We start from the raw sequence: 24801 nt of genomic DNA, 5'->3' as shown, positions 1-24801 counted from the left end.
TCCGTCGCGCCGTCGTCGTAGGACACGTCGTAGGTCCCGTCGCCGCGGTCCGTGCGGATCTTGCCCGGGTAGTACTTCTCGCGGCCGCGGAAGCGCGCCTCGACGCGGTCGCCCTCTTTGAACGCGCCCCGGGACCGCGGCGGCGACCGGCTCCGCTCGCGGCGCACGGGCGACCGCGACCGCGACCGCTCCCGGGCGCGCTCCCGGTCCGCGCGCGGCGACCGCGACCGCCGCGCGGGCGGCGACGGCGACCGGCGCCGCGCGGAATCGCGCCGCGGCGACCGCTTCGCCTCGCGCGCCTTCACGAGCCGCCCCTCGACGCGCTTCTCCTGCTCGCCGTCGTCGTAGTCGATGTCGTAGGTCCCGTCGCTGTGGCACCGCCCGATCTTCCCCGGGTTGTACTTCTCGCGGCCGCGGTAGCGCGCCTCGACCTTGTCGCCGACCTCGAACTTGTCGCCGCCGCCGCCGCCCTCCTTGGGCCGGATGAGCCGCTCCTCGACGCGCGTCTCCTTCTCGCCGTCGTCGTAGTCGATGTCGTAGGTGCCGTCGCCGCGGTCCCGGCCGATTTTGCCCGGGTAGTACTTCTCGCGGCCGCGGTACCGAGCCTCGACCTTGTCGCCCTCGCGGAGCTTGCCGCCGCCGCCGCCGCCGTCCTTCTTCTTGATGAGCCGCTCCTCGACGCGCGTCTCCTTTTCTCCGTCGTCGTAGTCGATGTCGAACGTGCCGTCGCCGCGGTCGCGGCTAATCTTGCCCGGGTAGTACTTCTCGCGCCCCCGGTACCTGGCCTCGACCTTGTCGCCCTCGCGGAGCTTGTCGCCGCCGCCGCCGCCGTCCTTGGAGCGAATGAGTCGTTCCTCGACGCGCGTCTCGCGCTCGCCGTCGTCGTAGTCGATGTCGTAGGTTCCGTCGCCGCGATCGCGAGAGATCTTGCCCGGGTAGTACTTCTCGCGGCCGCGGTACCGCGCCTCGATCTTGTCGCCTTCTCGAAGCTTATCGCCTCCGCCGCCGCCGTCCTTCTTGCGGATGAGCCGCTCCTCGACGCGCGTCTCCTTCTCGCCGTCGTCGTAATCGATGTCGAAGGTGCCGTCGCCGCGGTCGCGGCTAATCTTGCCTGGGTAGTACTTCTCGCGGCCGCGGTAGCGCGCCTCGACCTTGTCGCCCTCGCGGATTTTATCGCTGCTACTGCCGCCGTCCTTGGCGCGGATGAGCCGCTCCTCCACGCGCGTCTCGCGCTCGCCGTCGTCGTAGGCGATGTCAAACGTCCCGTCGCCGCGGTCCCGCGTGATCTTCCCCGGATAGTACTTTTCGCGGCCCCGGTAGCGCGCTTCCACCTTGTCGCCTTCCCGGAGCTTGCCGCCTCCGCCGCCGCCCGCGTCCTTCTTGCGGATCAAGCGCTCCTCGACGCGCGTCTCCTTTTCGCCGTCGTCGTAGTAGACATCGTACGTGCCGTCGCCGCGGTCGCGCTCGATGCGGCCAGGGTAGTACTTCTCGCGGCCGCGGTATCGAGCTTCGACCTTGTCGCCCTCGCGCAGCTTGTCCGACGACGACGAGCCGCCGCCGTCCTTGGAGCGGATGTAGCTCGCCTTGACCCGGGTCTCCGTCTCGCCGTCGTCGTAGTCGATGTCGTAGGTGTCGTCGCCGCGGTCGCGGCGGATCTCGCCCGGGTAGTAGCGCTCCTTGCCGCGGTAGCGCGCCTCGACCTTCTCGCCCTCGCGGAAGCTATCGCCGCCGCCGCCGCCGCCGTCCTTCTTGCGGATGAGGCGCTCCTCGACGCGCGTCTCGCGCTCGCCATCGTCGTAGTCGATATCGAAGGTGCCGTCGCCGCGGTCGCGCGTGATTTTGCCGGGGTAGTACTTCTCCCGCCCGCGGTACCGCGCCTCGACTTTGTCGCCCTCGCGGATCTTGTCGCTGCTTCCGCCGCCGCCGTCCTTGGCGCGGATGAGGCGCTCCTCGACGCGCGTCTCGCGCTCGCCGTCGTCGTAGTTGATGTCGAACGTGCCGTCGCCGCGATCGCGCGCAATCTTGCCCGGATAGTACTTCTCGCGGCCGCGGTAGCGCGCTTCCACCTTGTCGCCTTCCCGGAGCTTGCCACCGCCCCCGCCGCCGCCGCCACCGTCCTTGGAGCGGATGTAGCTCGCCTTGACCCGGGTCTCCGTCTCGCCGTCGTCGTATTCGACGTCGAACGTGTCGTCGCCGCGGTCGCGGAGGATCTTGCCCGGGTAGTAGCGCTCCTTGCCGCGGTAGCGGGCCTCGACCTTGTCGCCCCTGGCGAATCCGCCGCCGCCGCCGCCGTCCTTGGCGCGGATGAGCCGCTCCTCGACGCGCGTCTCCTTCTCGCCGTCGTCGTAGTCGATGTCGAAGGTCCCGTCGCCGCGGTCGCGGCTGATCTTGCCCGGGTAGTACTTCTCGCGGCCGCGGTAGCGCGCTTCGACCTTGGCGCCCTCGCGCAGGCCGCCGCCGCCGCCGCCGCCGTCTTTCTTCCGGATCAAGCGCTCCTCGACGCGCGTCTCCTTTTCTCCGTCGTCGTAGTCGATGTCGAACGTGCCGTCGCCGCGGTCGCGCGAGATCTTGCCCGGGTAGTACTTCTCGCGCCCCCGGTACCTGGCCTCGACCTTGTCGCCCTCGCGCAGCTTGTCCGACGACGACGAGCCGCGCGACGGGCTCCGGGCGCCGCCGCCGTCCTTGGAGCGGATGAGCCGCGCCTCGACGCGCGTCTCCTTCTCGCCGTCGTCGTAGTCGATGTCGTAGGTGCCGTCGAAGCGGTCGCGGCTGATGCGGCCCGGGTAGTATTTCTCCCGGCCGCGGTAGCGCGCCTCGATCTTCTCGCCCTCGCGGAACGAGTCGCCCCGGCCGCCGCCGCCGCCGCCGCCGTCCTTCTTCTTGATGAGGCGCGCCTCGACGCGCGTCTCCTTCTCGCCGTCGTCGTAGTCGATGTCGTAGGTGCCGTCGCCGCGGTCCCGGGAGATTTTGCCCGCGTAGTACTTCTCGCGGCCGCGGTAGCGCGCCTCGACCTTGTCGCCCTCGCGGAGCTTGTCCGACGACGACGACGCGCCGCGCGCGGGGCTCCGGGCGCCGCCGCCGTCGCGCTCGCGGATCAGGCGCGCCGCGACGCGCGTCTCCTTCTCGCCGTCGTCGTAGTCGATGTCGTAGGTGCCGTCGCCGCGGTCGCGGCCGACGCGGCCCGGGTAGTACTTCTCGCGGCCGCGGTACTTGGCCTCGACCTTCTGCCCCTCGCGGAAGGCGTCGCCGCCGCCGCCGCCGTCCTTCTTGCGGATGAGCCGCTCCTCGACGCGCGTCTCCTTCTCGCCGTCGTCGTAGTCGACGTCGAAGGTGCCGTCCATGCGGTCGCGCGCGATCTTGCCCGGGTAGTACTTCTCGCGGCCGCGGTAGCGCGCCTCGACCTTGTCGCCCTCGCGGAGCCGGTCCCCCGACGACGCGCCGCGCGCGGGGCTCCGGCCGCCGGGCTTGCGGATCTTGTGGCCGGCGACGGCGCGCTCCTCGTCGCCGTCGTCGTAGCGGATGTCGTAGGTCCCGTCCGGATTCGCGCTCACGATCTTGCCCTTGAAGTAGGCGCTGCCGCCCTTGAACTTGGCCTCGATGGCCTCGCCCATGCGGAAGGACGTCGACCCGCCGCGCGGCGATCTGTCGTGGCCGTCGTCGGACCCCGCGCGGCCGCGGCTCCGCGGGTCCGGCGACTGGTCGAGCGTCTTCCGCACCGCGCCGGGGCTGGGCGCGCGCGCGCGGCCCGTGGACACGGCGCTGGGCCGCGGCCGCGGCCGCCCGCCGACGGTGCTGCCGGGGCTCCGCGCGCGGGGCCGCTCGCCGGGCACGCGGTTCCGGAACCGCGCCGGCACGCGGCTCGGCGCCTTGCTGCCCGTGTTGAAATCGTCGATGAGCACCTATGCGGTCGCGCGCGTGTCGCATCGGTGGCGTGGTTTCGGACGCGGCGCGGCGCACCTCCTCGCCGCCGCGCGCCGGCATGGTCGCGGCCGCCGGTGCCGCACGACGGTGCGGGGCCTGCGGAGCTCGAAGCTGCCCAACCGTTCGCGGGGCAACTTGACGTGCGCGCGAGCTAAAGGTGCCTCGTGAACGATCTCGCTGTCCGGGACTGCTCTCGAGTTTTTCAAAGCTCGAGCTCGCGCCGGCGGCCCACACCAGACCACAGCACGCGCGAAAGATGTCCGGCTACGGCGGCTACGAGTACGAGGCGCAGAACGGCGACGCCGGCGGCGGCGGCTACGCCGGCGGCGGCGGCTTCCTGTCGCAGAGCGGCGCGAGCCAGGGCGACAAGGGCGAGAAGAAGGTGCGCCGCCGCCGCCGCCCCCGCAGATGCGCGCGCGCGCGCGCCGCGCCGCCGCCGCGACACACCCCGAATCTCCGTAGGCGCGCGACAAGCAGTCGCTCATCCCCATGACGATCAAGCAGGTGCTGTCCGCGACGAAGGCGGCGGGCGAGGACGACGGCTTCGCGGTCGACGGCCGCGAGGTGAACCAGGTCCGCGTCGTGGGCAACATCCTGCGCCAGGACAAGAAGGAGACGAAGCACGTCTACACCATCGAGGACCAGACGGGCATGCTCGAGTGCACCATGTGGGTCAACCAGGAGGAGGCGGGCGCGACGGTCGAGGAGCGCGCGGAGAAGATGGTCAACGGCTCCTACGTCTGCGTCATCGGCGGCCTCAAGGAGTACAACGGCAAGCTCAACGTCTCCGCCTACGACGTGCGGCCCATCGAGGACTTCAACGAGATCACGCACCACTACCTCGAGGCCATCTACTCGCACGCGAAGCAGACGAACGCGATCAAGACCGGCGGCGGCGGCGCCGCCGCGCCGGCGTCGGCCTTCGGCGCCTTCAACCCGTCCGGCGGCCGCGTCTCCGCCGACGCCATGGACACGTCCGGCGACGGCGGCATGACCGCGGACCAGACCAAGGTCTTCAACTTCTACACGACCGAGGGCACGGGCGACGAGGGCTGCAACGTCAACTCCGTCGCGAGCTCGCTCGCCATGGACCTCAACCAGGTCAAGCACATCGTCGAGTTCCTCTCCTCCGAGGGCCACCTCTACTCGACCATCGACGACGACCACCACAAGTCCACGTCCGACGCGTGAGCGCCGACGCGCCGGCGGCCGCGCGCCGCGCCGCGCGTCGCCTAAGAGACCAAGCTCCGCAGATCAGTTGCATCACGACTTAAGCCTTACGTCTCGTAGCTGAGCCGGTCGTAGTAGACCGTCGCCGTGAGCTTGGCCTTCTTCGAGGCCGGGTCGCCGGGCCGCGCGACGTAAACGCGGTCGTGGGCGCTCGCGGACCGGAGCTGGACGAGGCCCGCGTCGACGACGCGGCGCTGGAGCTCCTCCGGCAGCCGCCAGAAGGCGTCCTTGTCGACCTTCATGACCTCGCCGAGCTCCGCCGCGCGGGAGTAGCCGACCTTGACCGCGCTCTGTCCCACGGCGATCGTCTCGCCTTCAAAGGCGCGGAGGCCATCCTTGACCTTGGCGAAGAGCCGGTTGACCTCGCGGAGCTCGCGGACCGTCGACGCCATCTGAACGGCGAGATCGCAGTCCAAATCGACGCGGTCGCGGTCGCCGCGGCCGCGCAACGTGATGGTCACCCGCGCGACGGACTTCTTCTTCACGACGCCCCAGCCCTCGAAGACGAGCGGCGGATGCGGGCCCTCGGAGACCGACGACGCGCAGCACTGGAACGGCGCGAGCGCCGCGTCCAGCGCCGCGCGCTCGTCCGCGGGCACGCAGAAGCCCCGCCGGTTGAACCAGCGGGAGCTCCCCGTGTCCAGCCGCCCGCGGCGCGTCTCGGACCGCAGCTCGACGCGCGCGTCGAAGGCGCGCCGGTCCCGCGCGAGCAGCTCGCCCGTCGCGTCGGCGCCGCGGACGAGCGCCTCCTTGGCGCCGGCGCTCGCGTTCGTCTTCAGGACCAGGTCGCGCACGTCGCTCTCGAAGGCCGGCGCGTCGGCGCCGCCCGGCTCCTCGCCGGGCGGCTCCTCGCCGGCCGCCGGCGGCGGGCCGAAGGCGTCGCCCGGCTCGCCCCTGGCCGGGTCCGCGGCCGCGTCGTCGTCGCTCGCGTCGGCGTCGACCAGCTCGTCGTCGCTCGCGTCGTCGTCGCTCGCGTCGGCGTCGCTCGCGTCGTCGTCGACCGGCTCGTCGTCGACCGGGATGTACGCGGCCGGCGCCGCCGGGCCGAAGGCGCCGGCGTCGCGCGGCGCCTCGAGCGGCGCGTACGCGGGCGGCGGCGGCAGGCCGAAGGTCGGCGACGGCGGCACGGCGACGGGCATCGGCACCGCGAGGGTCCGCCGGGCCGCGTGCTGGCGGATCCAGGTCGACCCGTGGCGCGCGAGCGAGGCCAGGAACTTCGTCGCGCAGAAGGCGGCGCGGAGGTCGCGCGTGTGGAGGCAGTGGATGCAGTCCTTGAGGATGGCCTCCGTCCGCGTCGGCGGCTGGAGCGGCGCGGGCGTCTCGGCGGGCGCCGCCTCCGGGATCGTCGCCAGCGCGCGGCGCACGTTCTGCGTCACGGCGCCCCGCACGACGCCCGCCGGCGGCTTCGGCTCCGCGGGCGCGGCGGCCTCGTCGTCGGAGGACTCGTCGGAGGAGGACGCGGCGGCGGCGGCGGCGGCGGCGGCCGCGGCGGAGGCGGCCGCCTGGATCGTCTCGTGGACCTTGCCGAGCGCGTCCCGCAGGATCTTCTTCTTGTCGTCGAGGTCGTGCTTCCGCGCCTTGAGCGCGCACGCGGCCTTGGCGAGGTGGCGCTGGAGCTCCTCGAGCGACCGCGGCTCCTGCTTGACCTTCGGCGCGGGCTCCGGCTTGGCCGCGGGCTCGTCGTCGAAGAAGTCGTCGTCGTCGGACGCGTCGTCGTCGGAGGAGGAGGAGATGTCGATGAAGTCCTCGGCTTCGGCGAGGCTGCGCCGCGCGCGCTCCTCCGCGGAGACCGTCTCGCCCTCGACGACGTCGTCCTCGTCGTCCTCCGCCTCGACCGAGGGCGCCGACCCCGGCTTGGCCGACGGCGCCGGCTCCGCCTTGACCGAGGGCGCCGACTCCGCCTTGACCGACGGCGCCGACTCCGCCTTGACCGACGGCGCCGACCCCGGCTCCGGCTTGACCCAGGGCGCCGACCCCGGCTCCGCCTTGACCGGGGCCGCGGCGAACATGGGCCACCCATGTGCATGAGTGGCCAACGCGTCCTCCTCGGCGTCCTCCTCGTCGCTGCTCGAGTCGAACAAACCGCGGGGCTCCGCCTTGACGGACGCGGTCGCGCGCGGCGCCACCACGGGCTTCACATCCTCCTCCTCGTCGCTGCTCGAGTCCAAAAGGCTCCGGGGCCGCTTGCGCTGCGCGGATACAGCGGTTTCGTCGGCCTCAGCTGCTTCGCCCTCGTCGTCGCTATCTAGCATCCACGACGGTAGTGTCAACGTCATATCGTTTCTCTCGCACTGCTATCCACGTTGCGTACGACGTACTTCAAGCGTCCACAGGCGGGCGGATCCACAGGCGGGCGGAGCTAAGGTCTCGCGCGACCATCCCGCGCGGATCGATCCGCGGCGCGGGCGTGCGGCAACATCTCGGCAACATCGGTTTTGTGAACCCATCGGCGAGATGATGGAGGCCTGATCGAGGTCCTGCAAAAACGATGAAGATCCTGTGCTGCGGCGACGTCGAGGGCCGCTTCGAAGAGACCTTCAAGCGGGTGGCAAAGATCGAGGCGGCGAACGGCCCCTTCGACGCGCTCTTCTGCGTCGGCGCCTTCTTCGCCGGCGACGCCGTCACGGAGGTGCCCGAGGCGCCCGTGCCGACCTGGGTGCTCGAGCTGCCCGCCGGGAGCGCCGTCGCGGCCGGCGACTCCCTGGGCCCGAACGTGACGTACCTCGGCGCCTGCGGCGTGACGACGGTGTCGGAGCGCGCGGGCGGGTCCGGCGCCAAGGTGATGTCCGTCGCGTTCGCGGGCGGCGCCGGGTCCGTCGCGGGTCTCCTGGACGCCTGCGGCGCGCCGGGCTTCATGGGCTGCGACGTCTTCCTGAGCTCCGACTGGCCCCGGGGCTGCGACGTCGGCGCGGACGACGCGGCCGTCGCGAGTCTCCGGGACCTGGGCGTCTACGCGCACGCCGTCGGCGACGACCGCGTCGCGGAGGCCGCCGTCGCCTGCCGGCCGCGCTACCACTTCGCGGGCACGCACGGCGCCTTCTGGGCCCGCGCGCCCTACCGCAACGCCAGGGACCCGCCCGCGCACCGCAAGAGCCACGTGACGCGCTTCGTCGCTCTCGGCCAGGCGGCCAAGTCCAAGGACAAGCGGCGCAAGTGGCTCCACGCCGTCGACGTCGACCCCATCCCCTACTGCGCGCTCGCGGCCTTGGCCGCGGAGCCCGCGGGCTGCACGGACTCGCCTTACGTGTGCCTCGGCCCGTCCGTCGCGCCGACGCCGCGCATGGCCGCGCTCGCCGCGGACGAGGCGCGCGACTCGGCGAAGCGGAAGAACGCGCCGTCGGCGCTGCGCTGGGGCGACGTGAGCGGCGGCGGGAAGCGGCCGCGGCGCGACGAGGGCGCGTCGACGACGCTCTTCGTCGGCGGCCTGCCCCCGTACTGCGACGACGCCAAGCTCGCGGAGACGCTCCGCGCGGCCCTGGGCGACGTCGACCTCGCGGGCGCGCGCGCGCCGCCGGGCAAGGGCTACGGCTTCGCCGACTTTGGCGCGCGCGACGACGCCGCGAAAGCCCTCGACCGCCTCCTCGCGGCGGGCCTCGCGATCGACGGCCGGCGGCTCACGGTGGACTGGGGCACGGCGACGGCGCCGGCGAACGCGGCGCCCCAGCGCTACCCCGACGACGCGCGGCGCGAGTGCTGGTTCTGCCTCGCGTCGCCGGGGTGCGAGACGCACCTCGTCGCGGCCGTCAAGGACGCGTGCTACGTCTGCCAGCCCAAGGGCCCGCTCGTGGACGCCCACGCGCTCGTCGTGCCCATCGCCCACGCGTCGACGCGCGCGGGCCTGGAGCCGGCGGTCCGCGACGAGATGGACGCGACGGCCGACGGCCTCGCCGCGACGTTCCGAGCGAAGCTCGCGGGCGCGCACACGGTCGCGTTCGAGCGCGTCGCGGACACGAAGAAGGGCGTCTACCACGTGCACCGCCAGGTCATCCCCGTGCCGCGGCGCGGCGACGGCGACGCGGCAAAGCTCCTCGCGGACTTCCGCGACGCCGCGGACCGGGGCCGCTTCGCGCTCGCGCCCGTCGACGGGCCCTTCCTGCCGCCGGCGGACGCCCGCGTCTTCCTGCTGGACGTCTACGACGGCGACAGCGGCGCCAAGACGCGCCTCGCCTGCGTCCAGGCCAAGGACGCGCCGGACCGCTTCGCGCCGTTGCACTTCGGCCGCGACCTCCTCGCGCGCGCGCTCGGCGAGCCCCACAAGGCCCACTGGAAGGCCTGCGAGAAGTCGAAGCAGGACGAGACGGCCCTCTGCGAGCGGCTCAAGGGGCTCATTAGCGAGTAGTGGGTTACGTGAAAAATGGCGCGCCGGCGCAGGGTCGCGTTCCGTTTTTGAAATTCACCGGGGTACGGCTCCACAGGGCCAATAAATCAAAGAATGTGGGGAAATCAATTTTTTGTTGAATTTCAAGTTGAAGAAACGAAAAAATTTCTACCTGGCAGGGGCCCAAAAAACACGTCTACATTTGGGTTTCACAGTCCCTGGTATTCAAGAAGCATCAAAGCCGGGTGATTCTCGTCTTTCGGCTCGCAATTTTGTCGACTTTCAAGGAAATTGGACCATTTCCCGTCCATTTTGCACGCGCGCGCGCGCGCGCGTTCGTTACGTATAGAGTAGGTAATCCCGGCACATCGAATTAATCAAAGCCGCGGACAGAAGATTTCACCGGGCGTCGGGGGGTGATTTCAGGTCGCATCGCTACCCTGCGCCGGCGGCGGGGGCGCCCGTGCGTGGCACGGAGGTTTGGGTCGCCGGAGCGTCATTTCGGGGGGGTCATCATGTGGTTGGTCATTTGGTTTCTTCGGGGTGTTATTTCGTGTTCAGCGGCGGCCGTGGCTCGGCGCGTCGAGGTCGTCCGCGCCGCGCGCGCGCGCGCCGCGCGCCGGCGCGTTGATGAACGCGCCGCCGAGGGCCGGCGGGTCGAGGCGGAAGCCGCCGCGCACGGCGCTCGGCGACACGAGGGCGTCGCCCGGCGCCGGGGGGGCGCCGCCCATGGCCGGGAGGTTCGGTCGCGAGAGGCTCCCGAGGCTCCCGAAATTGTCGGCGCAGCGGTGCCGGCCGCCGGCGCCGCGCGACGCGAGGAAGACGCCGCCGGCGAACTTGCAGGACGTGCCGTCCATGGACGACGACATGGACCAGGTCCGCGCGCGGCCGCCGGACTCGTCGAGCAGGGCCGAGATGCCGCTGCCGGACATGGACCGCTGGCGCCCGAGCACGACGCCGCCCTTGGTCTTCGTCCGCGACCCGTCCATGTCGTCGTCGGCGACGGACGACGGCGACGTCTCGCGCACGAGGAGGTGGGCCGGGGACGCGGGCGCGTCCGACGCGTCGAGGGACGGCACGGTGATGAGGTCGAAGCTCGCGTGCGCCGACAAGTCGAGTTCGTTCGTCCGCGACTTCGTCGACTCCGTGAGGCTCCGGAGGCTCACGCCCCCGGGGCTCTTCTTCGCGCTCAGCGCCATGCCCTCCATGCGATCGGGCGTGTCCTCCTCCTGTTTTTCGTCGCGCGATTTGCGCCGGCGATTTCGCAGGTTGTCGATGCCCACGGGGGGCGTCTCAGAGCGGCCGGAATTTCGGCGCATTTCCGTGTCTGCGATGGTCCGTTCGGGCCGCGTCGGCGACATGGTCCCCGTCTCGGAGAAACCGTCGCCCGGGGCGAGGTTCATTGATATCGCTTGGAAGTTTCCCTAACAAGACTCCTTCGCCACGACGCTTTCGTGCGCTCGGGGCCTCGGGCGTCCCCCCTCGGCGTGGCCGTGGGCGCGGGCGTCGGGCCGGGGCGAAGGGCCGGCGTCTGTCGCGGCTTCGGCGGCTGGATCGCGCGACCTGCAGGTGCACTTGCGTCGCCTTCTGGGTTTGAAGCACGAATCGGGCGCGTGATGAACCCGAGGTTCCACACGAGCCCCCCGAAGGTCGACGAATCGGCGCGCCCCGTCGACGCCGAGCGCCGTCCTTAGACACCCCCGCGCTCCCTAGAAGAGCTTGATCTTCGCCGGGTCGAGGGTCGTCTGGATCCAGGCGACCTCGAGGAGCGCCGCGTCCATCTTCGACACCGTGCCGGCCACGGCCGCGTGGTCGACGAGGTCCGCGAAGCGGCGGTCCGCGTCCTTGATGCGCCGCGCGTGGGCCTTGTGGAGCGCCTCGGCGGCGGCGATCTCCGCGTCCGTGAGCGACACGTCGCCGCCCTCGCCGTCCTCCTCGCCGTCCTCGACGAGGCGCGCGAGCTTCGCGTCGAGCGCCTCCGCGTGCGCCGCGCACCGCGCCTTGAAGTCCGCCGCGAGGTCCGCCGCGGGCGCGCCGTCGTCGACGGCGCCGGGCATGGCCGCGAGCTTCGCCTCGAGGTCCGCGCGCTCGCTGGGCGAGATGCGGTCGAACGCGTCCATGCGCGAGTCGTCCACGACCAGCTCGTAGTCGCTGCCCGCGTGGAGCCGCGACGCCTGGAGCGCTTTGAGCCGGGGGATGCCCGGCGGCGCCGGCGGGCCGACGTCGAGGAAGGGGATCTCCGTCGCGAGCTGCGCCGTGACCTGGGCAGCACAAGGGTGATTCAACGTCGCTTCAACGTGAGTGTTCCGCGCGCGCGCGTTCCGGAAAAAGCATCCACGCGTCGAGGCCGTTCCGAGAGATGATCGCTCGTCCAAAAATCAGCCAAAACGAGTGGAAAACGGCCGAGATAGGAGCCTTTGAAGTTGGGAATTTCGCTCTCTTGTCCTGCCCCGGCCGTGACGGCCCGGCCGCCGAGCGTCGTCGGCTTGAGCGCGCGCGCGGCCGTCCAGGGCCCCGCGACGCCGCGGCCGAGGCCCAGGGCCGCCAGGACGTCGTGGGGCCAGACCCAGCACTTGACGCGGCGGCACTTCGTCGGGTTGAGCACCTGGAGCGGCTTCCGGAGGCCCTTGTAGGTCACGTACACCGTGAACGTGACGTCGTCGCGCCGCGCGCCGCTCCGCCCGCTCCCGAAGGGCGGCGGCACGCAGCCCGGCTTCGCGCGGGACGGCGGCGCGCGCGCCGCGTCGTAGCGGGCCAGCACCGCGGCGACCGCGGGGTCCGGCGACGGCGGCGCCTCGGCCTTCGCGGGCGCCGCCTCCTCGACCCCGAAGAGCCCGGCCGTGAAGTCGCGGTCGACGAAGCACGCCACGTCGCCCTCGTAGAGCGGCGAGTCCGCGTCCTTGACGAGCGCCGCGAGCTTGCGGACCGCGGCGCCGCGCGTCGCCGCGCGGTCGGCCGCCTCGTACGCTTTCTCGTCGCCGCCGCCGCCGCCGGGGAAGAGCTCGAACTCGACGAGGCACATCCAGTCGAGCTCCGGCGCCGGCGCGAGGCCGAGCACGCGCACGTCCGCCGGCGCGACGCGCAGCGGCTCCGCCTCGCCGTCGTACGAGAAATCGTCGTCGTCGAGCGCCTCCGCGACGTCGCGCGCGAACGCGTCGAGGAACTCGGCGCGCGCCGCGGACTGGGGCGGGTAGGCGTCGGCGTCGACCTCGACGCGCAGGGCGCAGGTCGCGCCGTCGCCGAGGTCGGGCGCCGCCGGAGCTCCGGCTGCGTAGTCGTCGTCGTCCGAGTCGTCGCGGGGGTCCGCCGCGGGCTGGAAGGTCGTCGCCGCCGCGGAGTAGTTGGTCTTCTTCCCGGCGAAGAGCGTGCCCGCCTTGTCCTTCTTCGCCTTGACCTTGACCGCGCCCGCGAGCGCCGCCGTCGACGGCTCGGCCTCGAGGCCGCCGAGCTGCGCCGCGAGGCCCAGGGACGCGGACCGCTCGCCCTGGAGCCAGCGCGCGCGCGCGTTCGCGACGGAGATGACGTACCTAGCGCATGCGCGGGTTACATGTCGTCGCGCGCGGCCGCGAACACGTACCGGAGCGTCTCGCACCAGCGGCTCCGCGCCTCGAGGGTCTCGGCGTACATCTCGAAGGCGCCGCTCCGCGCGCCGAAGAGCTGGAACTCGAAGCCGACGCCCTTGGACCGGTGGCCCGTCGACGCCTCGACGACGGTGCAGCCCGCGAGCGGCAGGCTGCCCTTGGCGGCCTTCCGGAGCGCGGCGGCGCCCTTGGCGTAGTCGGGGCCGCCCTTGAAGTAGAGCAGCTCGTAGTTCTCGCCGTCCGCGAGCTCCGTGCGCACCCAGAACGTGCGCAGGGACCAGTTGTGCCGGTTGAGCAGGCCGCTGCGCGTGCCGCCCTTCTTGTGGAGCTCGCCGGCGCAGCGGCCGTCGTCGCTGGCGACCTGGAGCCGCGCCTCGGCGACGAGCGGGCCCCGCTCGTCGCTGTAGCCCCCGGCCTTCCCGCCGAGGGCCGCGTTCTGCGCCTCGAGCTCGGCGACCTGCGGGTAGAGGCCGCTCATAACTGTGTGGGGCTGCCGATCGAGCAGATCGATCGAGCGGCTCCGCCTTGCAGTCAGCCCTAACTAGGGTGAGCTCGACTCATCGAGGGTGGAGGCCACCGCCGGTTCAAAAAGGCCACCGAGCCGAGACCAAAAGATGTCCTCCCCGAAGCCGGCGAAGGTGGGCGCGGGCCTGGAGCTCAAGCAGCGCATCGAGGACGAGTACAAGAACTGGATGGTCGCGGCGCCGCAGATCTACGACGTGTGCATGGCGAAGCGGCTCAAGTGGCCGTCGCTGACCTGCGAGTGGCTCCCGGGCTTCCTCGAGTCGCCCGTCGAGGGCTGGAACCGGCACCAGCTCCTGCTGGGCACGCACACGGACGGCGACGAGGGCAACGAGCTCTTGATCGCGTGCGTGGACCTCCCGGACGTCGACACGGAGATCGACACGTCCAAGGACTTTGGGCGCGACACCTGCGAGGTCGTGCTGCGCCTCGCCCACCCCGGGGGCGAGGTCAACCGCGCGCGCCACTGCCCCCAGCGGCCGACGCTCATCGCGACGCGGCCCGCGGCGGCCGCGTGCTGCGTCTTCGACACGGAGAAGGCGGCCGCCGAGGCCGGCGCGGCGAAGCGGGGCCCGGCGATCATGCTCCGGGGCCACGGCGAGGAGGGCTATGGATTGGCCTGGAACCCCCACGCGCCCGGCGAGCTCTACACGGTGGCCAACGACGGCACGCTCTGCGGCTGGGACGTCGCGGCGGCCGCCGGCGACGCGACGACGCCGTCGTGGTTCGCGCAGGCGTCCGAGGTCGCGCTCTCCGACGTCGCCTTCACGCCCCGCGACCCCTGGACGCTGGGCGCCGTCGGCGACGACCGCGCCGTCAAGCTCTGGGACACGCGGAAGCCCGACGGCGCCGCGCTCGCGCGCGCGGGCGCGCACGCCGCGGACGTCAACGCGATCGCGTTCCCGACCTTCGCCGGCGACGACGCGGCGCCCGCGTCCCTCTTCCGCTTCCTCACGGGCTCCGCGGACCGCACGGTCAAGCTCTGGGACATGCGCCAACTCGCGGAGCCGCTCCACGTCTTCGAGAACTTCGACGGCGACGTGCTCCAGGTCCAGTGGTCGCCCCACGAGACGGACGTCTTCGCCGCCGCCGGCGCCGACCGCCGCGTGACCTTCTTCGACGTCTCGCGCGTCGGCCGCGCGCCGCCGCCGCCGGGCGACGGCGCCGGCGACGACGACGACGACGACGCGCCGCCGGAGCTCGTCTTCGCGCACGGCGGCCACAAGGCCGCCGTCTCCGAGTTCTCCCTCTCCGAGGAGGACCGCTGGCTCTGCGCCTCCGTCAGCGAGGACAACTTCCTCCAGGTCTGGTGCGTCGGCGAGCACATCTTCGAGGACGAGGACGAGGGCGCGCCCCAGCCCCCGAAGCCGCCGACGCCCCAGCCGTCCCCGGCCAAGCGAAACGCGCCGGCCTCGCCGGGCAAGAGCCTCGTCGAGTCCGTCTGCTCCGCCATGCCCGTGCCCTCGCCCGCGAAGAAGGTCAAGGTCATCGGCGGCGACGACGCGAAGGAGGACGCGTAAAGCACAAGCAAGCGCCGTAGCTTTGAGTCCTGGGGTGTGCGTCGCTTTGCTGGTGGGGGATGTGTGTTTTGAGAGCAGGGCGTTGAGATGCGTCAGGCCTTGCGTCGAGACCTCGGTCGAAAGTCCGGACGACAGACCCCCGGCGAGATTTTGAACTCTCTCAAACGGGAGCACCCGCGCTAGCCGGTGCCGCCTTGCGCCCGCTGCACGCACTGCGGCCACACCTTCTTCGGCTTCGTCGACGCCCTGCCGCCGACGCTCGCGGACGTCGAGAAGATGACGGTCACGCAGCTGCGGAAGGCGCTCCAGGAGCGCGACGTCGACTGGAAGGTGACGGACGCGAAGCGCATTCTCAAGGCTATGCTCCTGGGGCGCATGGGCCTGTGAGCGCGGGGTGCGCGCCTAATTTCGGACATTTGGCCGCGACCCGGTCCAGACGGAGGCCTCGCGATCGACGGGCAGACCCCGGCCAAGCTCGCGAGATTTTAAAAATCAATCGACAACGAGCCGAGCCAAGCCCGGTGCCGCCTTGCGTCGTTGGCACAAGTCGGCGCGCAGCTCGAGGGCGTCGCCGTTCACGCGCCGCGGACCCTCGGCGTATTTCGCGGGCACGCACCGCCGACGCCGCAGCGCGCGCACTCGGCGAAGCGCGCGGCGACCTAGAATAGAAACCCGCGACTCCCTGCGCGGGCCTCCTTGTCGCCTCCGCGCGCGCCGGACGCTCGACCGACCATGCTCATCGGCCGGGAGCGCTTCGAGGAGGTGTACAACACGATCAAGCAGAGCGCCTGCGCCGGCGGCGCCTGCACGGTGCTCATCCTCGTCGCGCCGGACTGCGACGCCGTCTGCGGCTGCCACATCCTGACGCGGCTCCTGCGCGACGACAACGTGCCCTTCAAGGTGACGCCCGTGGCGGGCTACGGCGACGTCGCGGCGGCGACGGTCGACGTCGCCGACGCGTTCAGCGAGATCCGGAGCGTCGTCATGCTCAACTGCGGCGGGACCGTGAACCTCGAGGCGCTCTTCGGCGGCGGCGCGGCGACGATCTTCGTCGTCGACTCGCACCGGCCCTTCCACCTGCGCAACGTCCACAGCGGCGGCAGGGTCGTCGTCCTCGACGCCGAGCCCCTCGACGCGGGCGACTGCCCGTCCGACGGCGAGGACCTCGACGGCGACTTCATGGACAGCGACGACGACCTGTCCGAGAGCGACGAGGAGAGCGACGGCGGCGACGACGACGACGACGAGGCCGACGGTGACAACTCCGACGACGGGTCGCGCAAGCGGTCCGCGCGCGACGCGCGGCGCGCGGAGAAGCGCGCGAAGCGCGAGTCGCAGGACGCCGCCGGCGCGCGGAAGCGGCGCGTGCGCGCGTACTACGACGGCACCTACGACGGCCCGCCGTCTTCCGCCCTCCTCTTCGCCCTGGGCGAGGGCGTCGCGCGGAGCGAGCACGCCGAGCTGTGGTTGGCGGCCCTGGGCCTCACGTTCGCGCGGGGCCAGTTCCGCATCGCGGACGACGCGTACGACGACTTCTCCGCGTACTTCGCGGCGCAGCTGCGCCACGTCGACGCGCGGCGCGGGCCCCTGGCGCGGCCGAGCCGCGCCGAGGGCGCGGGGCCCGGCGACGCGGAACTCGCGGTGCCCGGGCGCGGCTACCAGGCGCCGCCGGGCACGGTGACGTTCGAGGCCGAGGAGCTCCGGTTCATGCTCCACCGCCACTGGCCCCTCTTCGACGCCATGTACTACTCGAACTACGTCGCCGCGCGCCTGTCCGTGTGGAAGGCCGACGGCAAGCGGAAGCTCCAGGAGTTGTTGGCCAAGATCGGGTTGAGCCTCGAGCACTGCAAGCAGCGCTTCGCGTTCCTCTCCGAGGCCCAGCGCGCGTCCATGAAGGAGCGCCTGCGGGACCAGGGGCCGGCCTACGATTTGGACGACCCCTTCACGACGTCGTTCCACCGCGTGTCCGCGTCCGGCGACGTCGTCTCGGCCCAGGACGCCGCGGCGATCGTCGAGGCGCTCCTCGAGGGCCACGCGCTCGACGTGCTCCCGGACGAGAACGCGCCGCCGCCGCCGGGGGCGTTGGCGGCCAACGGCGACGCGTCGGCGCGGGAGGCGCGGCAGCGGCGGGCCTACGACCGCAAGTGCTTCCTCAAAGGCTTCTGGCAGGCCTACGACGCGTGCCTGCCCGACGACGGCGCCCTGCTGGCGCAGGGCATCCGGGCGGCGACGCTCCTCCAGCGCTCCGTCGTCCAGCAGGCCGTGTCCATGGTCGAGAAGAAGGAGATCACGACGCTCCGCCACTTCCGCTACGCCTACATCACGTCCGCGACGTCCGACGTCTTCGCCAAGCCCCTCGCCGTGCGCAAGCTCGCCCTCTTCCTCCTCGGCGTCCACCAGCACAACGGCAAGTGGGCCGCGGACAAGGACAAGCCCCTCGTCGTCCTCGCGGAGCGGCGCGACACGTTCCTCGTCGTCGGCGTGTCGAGCAGCCGCGGCGCGTCCAAGAACCGGCTCGCCCACGCCTTCAAGCTCGCCGCGGAGCACATCAAGGCCGACGTCGCCCACGACTGGTTCGACAGCGCCGTCATCGAGGTCCTCCACGACGACGTCCAGCGCTTCGTCGAGTCCCTCCACTACATCATGCAGCACGTCAACTAGGGACGCCGCCGCCACTAGGATCCCGCCCGCTCGTCGCCCGGGATTAGCGCGGCGCCAAAAACGACGGGGGGGTCAGGCAACCATGAGCTGGTACATGACGACGATCATGCCGATGAGGAAGAGGAGGCACATGACGTCGACGCAGAGCTTGTCGGAGCTCCGCCCGACCTCGTCGAGCGTCGTCTTCATCTTCATGTTCACGTTCGTCACGTGGTCGTGGACGTTGTCCATGCGCGCGGCCAGGTCCTCGAGCATGACCGACTGCTTCTTCACCTCCTCGTTCTGCGCGTTCGCGATGTCCGCGAGCGTCTCGATGCCCCGCCCGATCTCGCCGATCTGGTCGTCGAAGCCCCGGTCCCGCTCCTTGATGGCCTGGAGCTGCTGCTGCTGCTCCTCGGTGATGGCCTCCTGCTCGCGCGGCCGCGCGGCGCCGCCGGCCGGCCCGCCCGCCGGCGGCTCCGCGGGCCGGAACAGCTCGCAGTCCTCCTTGGACACGAGACCCCGGTCCACGGGCGCGCTCCCGCGGCTCCGGTCGCCGTAGCCCGCGCGGTGCGCGGCCTTGACGTCGTCGATCTCCCGCAACAGCCTCAGCACGAGCTCCTCGCGCGTCGCGAGCTCGTCGGCGTCGAACTTGGACTTGCGCTTGCGCAGCTCCGCCTGCACGAGGCCGTCGAGGTCGTGCCAGTCCTCCGTCAGGCCCCGCAGGCTCCGCTTGATCCTCGCGTCGAGCGCGATCTGCTCCTTCGGGTTCGCCGTCGGGTTTTCGACGTTTTCGGCCGCCATGCGCCGGATGTCCTTGAGCGACGCCATCATGGCCTCCTTGAGGTCGAGGAAGCGGTCGACGCCGCGGCCGCCGCGCGCCTCGGCCTCCCGCGACTGGGCCGTCGGCTTCCCGCCGCCGACCTGGACCTGGATGGCCTTGAGCTTCGTCAGCAGGCCCTCGAGGTCGCCGTCCATGCCCGTCCGCCCGGCCATCTTCGTGTACTTGGCGTTGGGAGCGATCGTGCCGACGCGTGGAGCCGCGGTGCGCGGCCTGCGCGCTCCGCGGTCGTGGAGCCGCTGTTCGCGTGTGCGCGTCCGCGGTCGAGGAGCTGCGGTGCCCGCGCGCAGGGCCGCGGTCGAGCTCGAGATCAGCTATTCTTCACCATCTCTTCACTTTATCTTCAACATACGCTCGGAGAAACGTACGCCGCCCCTCGCTCACGCGCCCGCGCGGGCGCAGTCCGGGTGGAGGTCGCAGGCGATGGGCGCGCCCTGTGCGAGGCCGTTGTCGAAGCCCGCGGCCTTCCAGCCCGTGTTCATCGTGCCCGGGAGGTCGACGAAGGTGACGTCGTCGCCGCACCAGCGCGTCGCGTAGCCGCGGCGCCGGTGGGGCGAGTCGGCGGGTACGCCCGGCGCGCCGTGGAGCATGGCGCTGTAGAAGAGGAGCGCGTCGCCCGGCTCGACGTCCCAGCGGAGCAGGTCCCCGGGCGCCACGGCGCCGACGTCGGGCACGGGCGGCAGCGCGTCGGCGCCGCCGTAGGTGTTGCGGTCGCTGTGGGCGTCGCCCGAGAAGTTCGTCACGCGGTGGCGCAGGTTCCATTTGTGCGAGCCCCGGACGTAGCCGAGCCCCGCGTCCGCCGGCACCGTGTCGAGCGCGACCCAGATCGAGATGATCTGGTCGCCCGCGAGGTGCCAGTAGGACGTGTCGTTGTGCCAGGGCGTCGGCGCGGACGTGCCCGGCTCCTTGACGAAGAGCTGGTCGTAGAAGATGTGCGCCGTATTCGAGCCCATCGCGCGCGCGGCGACCGCGCCCGCGCCGGACCGCCGCACGAACTCGTCGAAGGCGTCCCAGCGCCGGTAGAGGAACTGGTCGTCGTGGAAGCGGCCCGACGTGCCCTGCGCCGCCGCGTGCTCGTCGCAGAGCGGGCCCGGCTTGGCCAAATTCGCCTCCGCGCCCTCTCGGAGGGCCGCGACCCACTCGGGGGGCACGAGGCCGCGCAGGCACGTCGCGCCGTCGCGCGCGAACGCCGCGACGGCGGCGTCGTCGAGCTGCGTCGTCGAGAGGCGCGGGAGGCTGCGGTAGGTCGTGGAAAAAGCGCGGCGCATCATATTTGCCACAGCCATCCTTGTGAAGTTTCACTTTTTCACGAAAGCGAGGCATGGCCATCCTGTTGCGGCACGGCCTGCGCGCCAGCAAGCACGCAACGGTGAGCGCGCGCGCGCTCTCCGTCGTCCCATTCGACGAGGCAAAGCAGATCGCCGCGGCGAAAGAGATCGACGACCGCGGCCGGGCCTGCGGCCTCAAGTTCTACCAGTGCTCCTGGGTCGACCTCTTCGGCGTCCAGCGCAGCAAGCTCGTGCCGGCCGCAAGGATTGGCGAGATCGCGTCCGGCGGCGCGGGCTTCGCCGGCTTCGCCGCGCACCTCGACATAGACCCGACGACCGGCGACCTCCTCGCGATGCCCGACGCGGCGACGCTCGCGCCGCTGCCCTGGCGGCCCGAGGTCGGCTGGCTCGCCTGCGATCTCGTCCACGAGGGCGCCGAGCTCGCGCCAGCGTCCTGCGGCTGTGGCGACTTTCGAGAGATTGAACATCGTCACCGACGCGCCCGGTAGGCTCGCGCACGGCCCGCGGAACGTGCTCCGGAGCGTCTTGGCGAAGCTCGAGGACCGCGGCTTGGCCCTGAAGACGGGCGTCGAGTGCGAGTTCTTCCTGCTGGGCGGCGAGGGCCCGCCGGCCGTCGCCGACGCGCTCGACACGCAGGGCAAGCCCTGCTACGACGCGCACGCGCTCATGCGGCGCTTCGACTTCATCGGTGAGTTGTGCGAGCACATGGAGGCCCTGGGCTGGGGCCCGTACCAGGCGGACCACGAGGACGCGAACGGCCAGTTCGAGATCAACTGGGACTTCGACGACGCGCTCGCGACGGCGGACCGCGTCGTCTTCTTCAAGTACATGGTGCGGTCGCTCGCCGAGGCCCGGGGCCTGCGGGCGACGTTCATGCCCAAGCCCTTCGCGCACCTCACGGGCAGCGGCTGCCACGCGCACTGCAGCCTCCACGACGCGTCCACGGGCGCGAACGTCTCCGGCGGCGGCGCGGGCCCCCACGGCCTCTCGCCCGCGGCGTCGTCCTTCGTCGCCGGCGTACTGGAAAGCGTCCGCGGCGTCGCCGCGCTCACGAACCCGACGGTCAACTCCTACAAGCGGCTCGGAGCGCGGTCGACGGCCAGCGGCGCGACGTGGTCCCCGAACGCGGCGACGTGGGCGGGCAACAACCGCACGGCGCTCGTGCGCGTGCCCGACGACCGGCGCTTCGAGCTGCGCCTCGCGGACATGTCCTGCAACCCCTACCTCGCCGCGGCGGCCGTCGCCGCCGCGGGCCTCGACGGCCTCGAGCGCGAAATGGTACTTCCGCCGCCGTCGGACCTCAACCTCTTCGACGCCGCGGACCCGGCGGCGCGCGCGGCCGTCGCCGCGGCGACGCCCCTCCCGTCGGAGCTCCGCGACGCGCTCGACGCGCTCGACGGCGACGCGGGGCTCCGCGCGGGCCTCGGCGACGCGTTCGTCGACAGCTACCTCAAGCTCCGGCGGGCCCACTGGGCCGACTACGCCGCGACGCTGTCGCCCTTCGAGTTCGACCACTACCTCGACTGCTGAGCGGCGTAACGGCGCTTGTCCAGACGGCACTTACAAAAAACGCCCCCGCGCTGCGGCCTGCGTCAGTTCCAGGACGGCGAGCAGACGCAGACGTCGCGGCGGAACTTGAGGCAGCAGGGGCAGTGGCTCGCGCGGTACGCGGCCCAGGACTTGAACCAGCAGATGAGGACGTGGCGCGCGCCCGACGTGACGTCCTCGACCTCGTGGAAGTGGGCGCCGCGGTGGAGCACGGCGCGGCCGAGCTCGTGGGCGTAGGCGAGCTCGTCCTCGCGCGGGAGGTCCATGGGGTGGACCGTCGCCGGCGTCCGCAGCCCGTGGAACTTGAGGCGCCCCCCGGCGAACTGGGCCCCGAGGCAGACGTTGAGCGTGACCTCGGCGTCGTCCGTGTGGGGGATGAGCGCCCGGCGCGTCACGTTGCGCGCCGCGTCCTCGGCCGCGCCGTAGCCGACCGTGTACGCGTGCGCGTGGTCGACGGCGCCGACCTGCGGCGGGCGGCGTCGGCGGTGCAAAAAACTCGTAAGAAAGACGCCGGCCGCGCGCGGGCCCCGGGAAGAGCCGGCGGATCAGGGGGCCGAGCGTCTCCAGCAGGAAGCCCTCGAGCGCGCCGAGCCCGACCTCCGCGACGGTGAGCCGCTCCCGGAGCGTGCCCGGCGGCGCCTCGCCGCCGCGCGCCGCGACCCAGGCCTCGCGGAAGGCGAGGTAGTGGGCGCACTCCTCGGCGACGTCGCGGCAGAAGTCCTCGCGGAGGAGCGGGAAGGAGAAGACGTCGCCGGGCAGCTCGGCGCGCACGGCCCAGTCGCCTCGTCCCGCGAGCGCCGCGCGCGCGGACGCGCAGAGGGCGCGCTCGGCCGTCGGCGCCCGCAGGTACGCGTGCTTCGGCGCGTAGGTCGCCACGTAGGCGTCGCGCGCCGCGAGCGCGTCGCGCGCGGCCCTCGCGCGCGCGAGCTGCGCCTCGAGCGCCGCGACGTGGCCGTCGACCTTGGCTTTGTCCCACTTGAGCAGGTAGTTCGGGTAGTTCTCGGAGCCGTAGGCCGCGTGCAGCAGCGTCGACATGGCCTCGGGCGCCGTCCCGTCCAACGCCTTGGCGTTGATGGACTTGCCCGCCTCGCCCTGGGCGTTCTCGCCCTGGGCCGACGAGCCCTGGACGTAGCGCCAGCTCGCCGCGCCGCTCGACGTCGACGTCGCCTGGCCCATCTCCTCGGCGCGCGCCGGCGCGCCCAGCGTCCGCGGCTCCTCGGCGCGGGACGCCACGACGACGCCCTCCTCGCGGGACGCCACGACGACGGCGGCCATACCAGTATATATATATATATGCAGGAGCGGCCCGGGATAAAAGTTGGGGTACCCTACGCCGGGTTCTTCGATCGCGCGCCCGGCACCCACCCACCCACCTCCTGGCCAATCAGGGACCTCCCTTTTCGTTAGTTGCCTTCAAGTTGCCGCTCGCAAAATCGCCACAACGCGCGCGCGATTCCGCGCGCGCGCTCTCTCGTGTCGCGGAGCTGCGCGGTCCAATCTCCACTTTGCGATGAGAACGGGCACCCGCGCCGCTCGACTCGCCGCGGCGAGAAGCGGCGCTTGCCCAGAGACGACGATAGCGGCGTGAAGACACGTCGCCGAGGCGCCGCGCGACCGTCAGCCGCGGCACCGCGGGTCATGACCGCGCGCGCGCGCGCGCGTTACAAGTACCCATCAGTACACTGTAGATTTTCCAAACCAGGCCTCCGGACCCACCCACCCACCTCGGCGTGAGGTTCGAATCTTTTGTCCGTGGGTGGCTCCTGATATATGTACTGCTTCTCTGACTGAGGTACGCAACTCTAGCTGCTCCATCGGTTCGTTGAACTTTACGTGTCCGCGTGGGTCGCGCGCCGCTCCGCGGCCGCGAGGAGCGCCGCGCGGTTGCCCGAGGACGTCCGCGCCGGCGCCGCGGCGCCGTCGTGGGCGGCGGCCGCCGGGATCGCCGCGGCCGGCGGCGGGCCCGCGGCGTCGCCGAGCACGCGGCCGGGCGCGTCGCCCCAGGCCGCGTCGCCCGGCGCGAGGGCGGGCCGGCGCATGACGGCGGACCGGAGGGACTCGACGACGCCGCCGAAGCTGCTCGGCCGCCGCGGCTCGCCCGCCTCCGCGTCGGCCCAGGCCGCGTCGTCCGCGAGCGGCACCCACGCGGCCGCGCCGAGCGCCGCGCGCGCGGCGACGAAGTGGGCGTCGCCGGCGAGCGCCGCGAACAACGGCGACGCCTCGCAGCGCGCGACGGCCTGCGGCGACGGTTTCAAGAGAGCGAGGTAGCCCGCGTCGTCCGCGTAGCCGTACGCGACACCGAGCGCGAGGTCGAGCTGGACCCCGTTGAAGAGGGAGAAGAGCCCCAGGAGCGCCGCCGGGTAGTAGACGCGCGGCACGGCGACGGGCAGGCACAGCAGCCGCCGCGTCGCCTCGGGCGCCGAGAGGCACTCGAGCGTCACGAGCGCGAGGACGGCGGCCCACGCGCCGTCGCCGGTCCAGAGCACGGCGTCGAGCGCGCCCGCCGCCGCCGCGGCGTAGGCCAGACCGCAGAACGCGCCGTTGACGGCGAGCGTCGCCGCGACCAGCGTCCACAGCAGCCGCACGGACCCGAGGCTCTGCTCGAGGCGCGGGCCGACGCCGTCGCCGACCGCGAGGCAGCCGAAGAGCGCGCCCAGGAGGGAGTTGCCCACGAGCGGCGACAGGAGCAGGCGGTAGACCTGGTAGCGCCGCACGACGTAGAACGGCGTCGTCGCGAGGAGGCCGCCGAGGTCCGCGACCCAGGACAGGCCGTAGGCGCCCGCGAGGCCCAGGGCGCAGCAGCGGCACACCGTCGGCGTCCGCGCGCGCCACTGCTCGTAGGCCCGGTTCACGGGGTTGTCCGCGCCGGATGGCTCCATCTCTCGGCTTTGCGACGGCGCGGTTCGGCTGCCCGCGGACGGCGCGCGCGGTGAATTACCACAAGAATCGGAGGCAGTCACGATGGTGGCGTCTCGCAGCCTCCTCGTCTGCGGCCTCCTCGCCGCCGCGAGCGGCTTCGTCGTCCCAGCAGCACACCGTCGCCACGCGCCGCGCCTCCGCGCGGCGGCCAAGGACGACGGCGGCCTCGGCCAGGCCATCGACGCCGCGGCGTCGGAGATGGCGTCGGCGCCGGCCATCGCGGCGGCGACGCTGCCCGCGAACCGGCGGTCCCTCGCGCTCTGGCGCGTGGGCTGGTGCTCCTGGTGGAGCCAGGTCATCCTCAGCGTCATCTCGGCCGTCGTCCTCGTCTTCGCGCGCGTGTCGACGCCCGCGACGGCGAACAGCGTCGCGGGCGCGCTCGGCAACGGCTTCCTCTTCGCGAGCCTCGGCGCGGGCTTCGCCTTCGCGTCCGTCGCCTGGACCTGGCGCCTCACGCGCCTCGCGCGCCTNG

The 24801-nt window shown here is 72.2% G+C and overlaps 9 protein-coding genes across 9 annotated transcripts in view; 6 read left to right on the top strand and 3 right to left on the bottom strand.

The window, feature by feature from the left end:
• Window positions 1-4383: 4383 nt before the first annotated feature.
• AURANDRAFT_32654 (hypothetical protein) lies at window positions 4384-5112 on the top strand (the record flags this gene model as incomplete). Its single annotated transcript, XM_009042706.1, has 1 exon — window positions 4384-5112. A coding segment is annotated over one exon (729 nt), but the record flags the coding sequence as incomplete, so codon positions are not given.
• A 2527-nt stretch (window positions 5113-7639) lies between these two features.
• Window positions 7640-9490, top strand: AURANDRAFT_67238 (hypothetical protein; the record flags this gene model as incomplete). Its single annotated transcript, XM_009042707.1, has 1 exon — window positions 7640-9490. The coding sequence occupies one exon, from the start codon at window positions 7640-7642 to the stop codon at window positions 9488-9490; it is 1851 nt and encodes a 616-aa protein (XP_009040955.1).
• Window positions 9491-10026: 536 nt separating this feature from the next.
• Window positions 10027-10668, bottom strand: AURANDRAFT_67237 (hypothetical protein; the record flags this gene model as incomplete). The annotated part of the gene is made up of 1 exon (XM_009042652.1): window positions 10027-10668. One exon carries the CDS (start codon window positions 10666-10668, stop codon window positions 10027-10029), a length of 642 nt encoding a protein of 213 aa, XP_009040900.1.
• Window positions 10669-11142: 474 nt separating this feature from the next.
• AURANDRAFT_72541 (hypothetical protein) lies at window positions 11143-13528 on the bottom strand (the record flags this gene model as incomplete). The annotated part of the gene is made up of 3 exons (XM_009042651.1): window positions 11143-11730; window positions 11859-12996; window positions 13047-13528. Coding segments are annotated over 3 exons (2207 nt in total), but the record flags the coding sequence as incomplete, so codon positions are not given.
• Window positions 13529-13664: 136 nt separating this feature from the next.
• MAT3-1 (hypothetical protein) lies at window positions 13665-15092 on the top strand (the record flags this gene model as incomplete). The annotated part of the gene is made up of 1 exon (XM_009042708.1): window positions 13665-15092. The coding sequence occupies one exon, from the start codon at window positions 13665-13667 to the stop codon at window positions 15090-15092; it is 1428 nt and encodes a 475-aa protein (XP_009040956.1).
• A 732-nt stretch (window positions 15093-15824) lies between these two features.
• AURANDRAFT_32720 (hypothetical protein) lies at window positions 15825-17753 on the top strand (the record flags this gene model as incomplete). The annotated part of the gene is made up of 3 exons (XM_009042709.1): window positions 15825-16615; window positions 16694-17135; window positions 17238-17753. The coding sequence occupies 3 exons, from the start codon at window positions 15825-15827 to the stop codon at window positions 17751-17753; spliced, it is 1749 nt and encodes a 582-aa protein (XP_009040957.1).
• Window positions 17754-18893: 1140 nt separating this feature from the next.
• AURANDRAFT_70392 (hypothetical protein) lies at window positions 18894-19841 on the bottom strand (the record flags this gene model as incomplete). The annotated part of the gene is made up of 1 exon (XM_009042650.1): window positions 18894-19841. The coding sequence occupies one exon, from the start codon at window positions 19839-19841 to the stop codon at window positions 18954-18956; it is 888 nt and encodes a 295-aa protein (XP_009040898.1).
• A 53-nt stretch (window positions 19842-19894) lies between these two features.
• On the top strand, window positions 19895-21392 carry GS5 (hypothetical protein; the record flags this gene model as incomplete). The annotated part of the gene is made up of 2 exons (XM_009042710.1): window positions 19895-20292; window positions 20351-21392. The coding sequence occupies 2 exons, from the start codon at window positions 19895-19897 to the stop codon at window positions 21390-21392; spliced, it is 1440 nt and encodes a 479-aa protein (XP_009040958.1).
• Window positions 21393-24371: 2979 nt separating this feature from the next.
• The window catches only part of AURANDRAFT_67233 (hypothetical protein), a gene marked incomplete at both ends in the record, with an annotated part of 5036 nt that continues 4606 nt past the window's right edge, over window positions 24372-24801 (top strand). The window contains one exon of the mRNA XM_009042711.1: window positions 24372-24761. Within this exon, the coding sequence (XP_009040959.1) occupies window positions 24372-24761 (390 nt within the window). The remainder of the gene's footprint in view (window positions 24762-24801) is intronic.

The sequence above is a fragment of the Aureococcus anophagefferens genome (genome assembly GCF_000186865.1).
Source record: "Aureococcus anophagefferens unplaced genomic scaffold AURANscaffold_35, whole genome shotgun sequence".
Lineage (NCBI taxonomy): Eukaryota > Pelagophyceae > Pelagomonadales > Pelagomonadaceae > Aureococcus > Aureococcus anophagefferens.
This window is presented reverse-complemented; position numbering and strand designations above follow the sequence as displayed.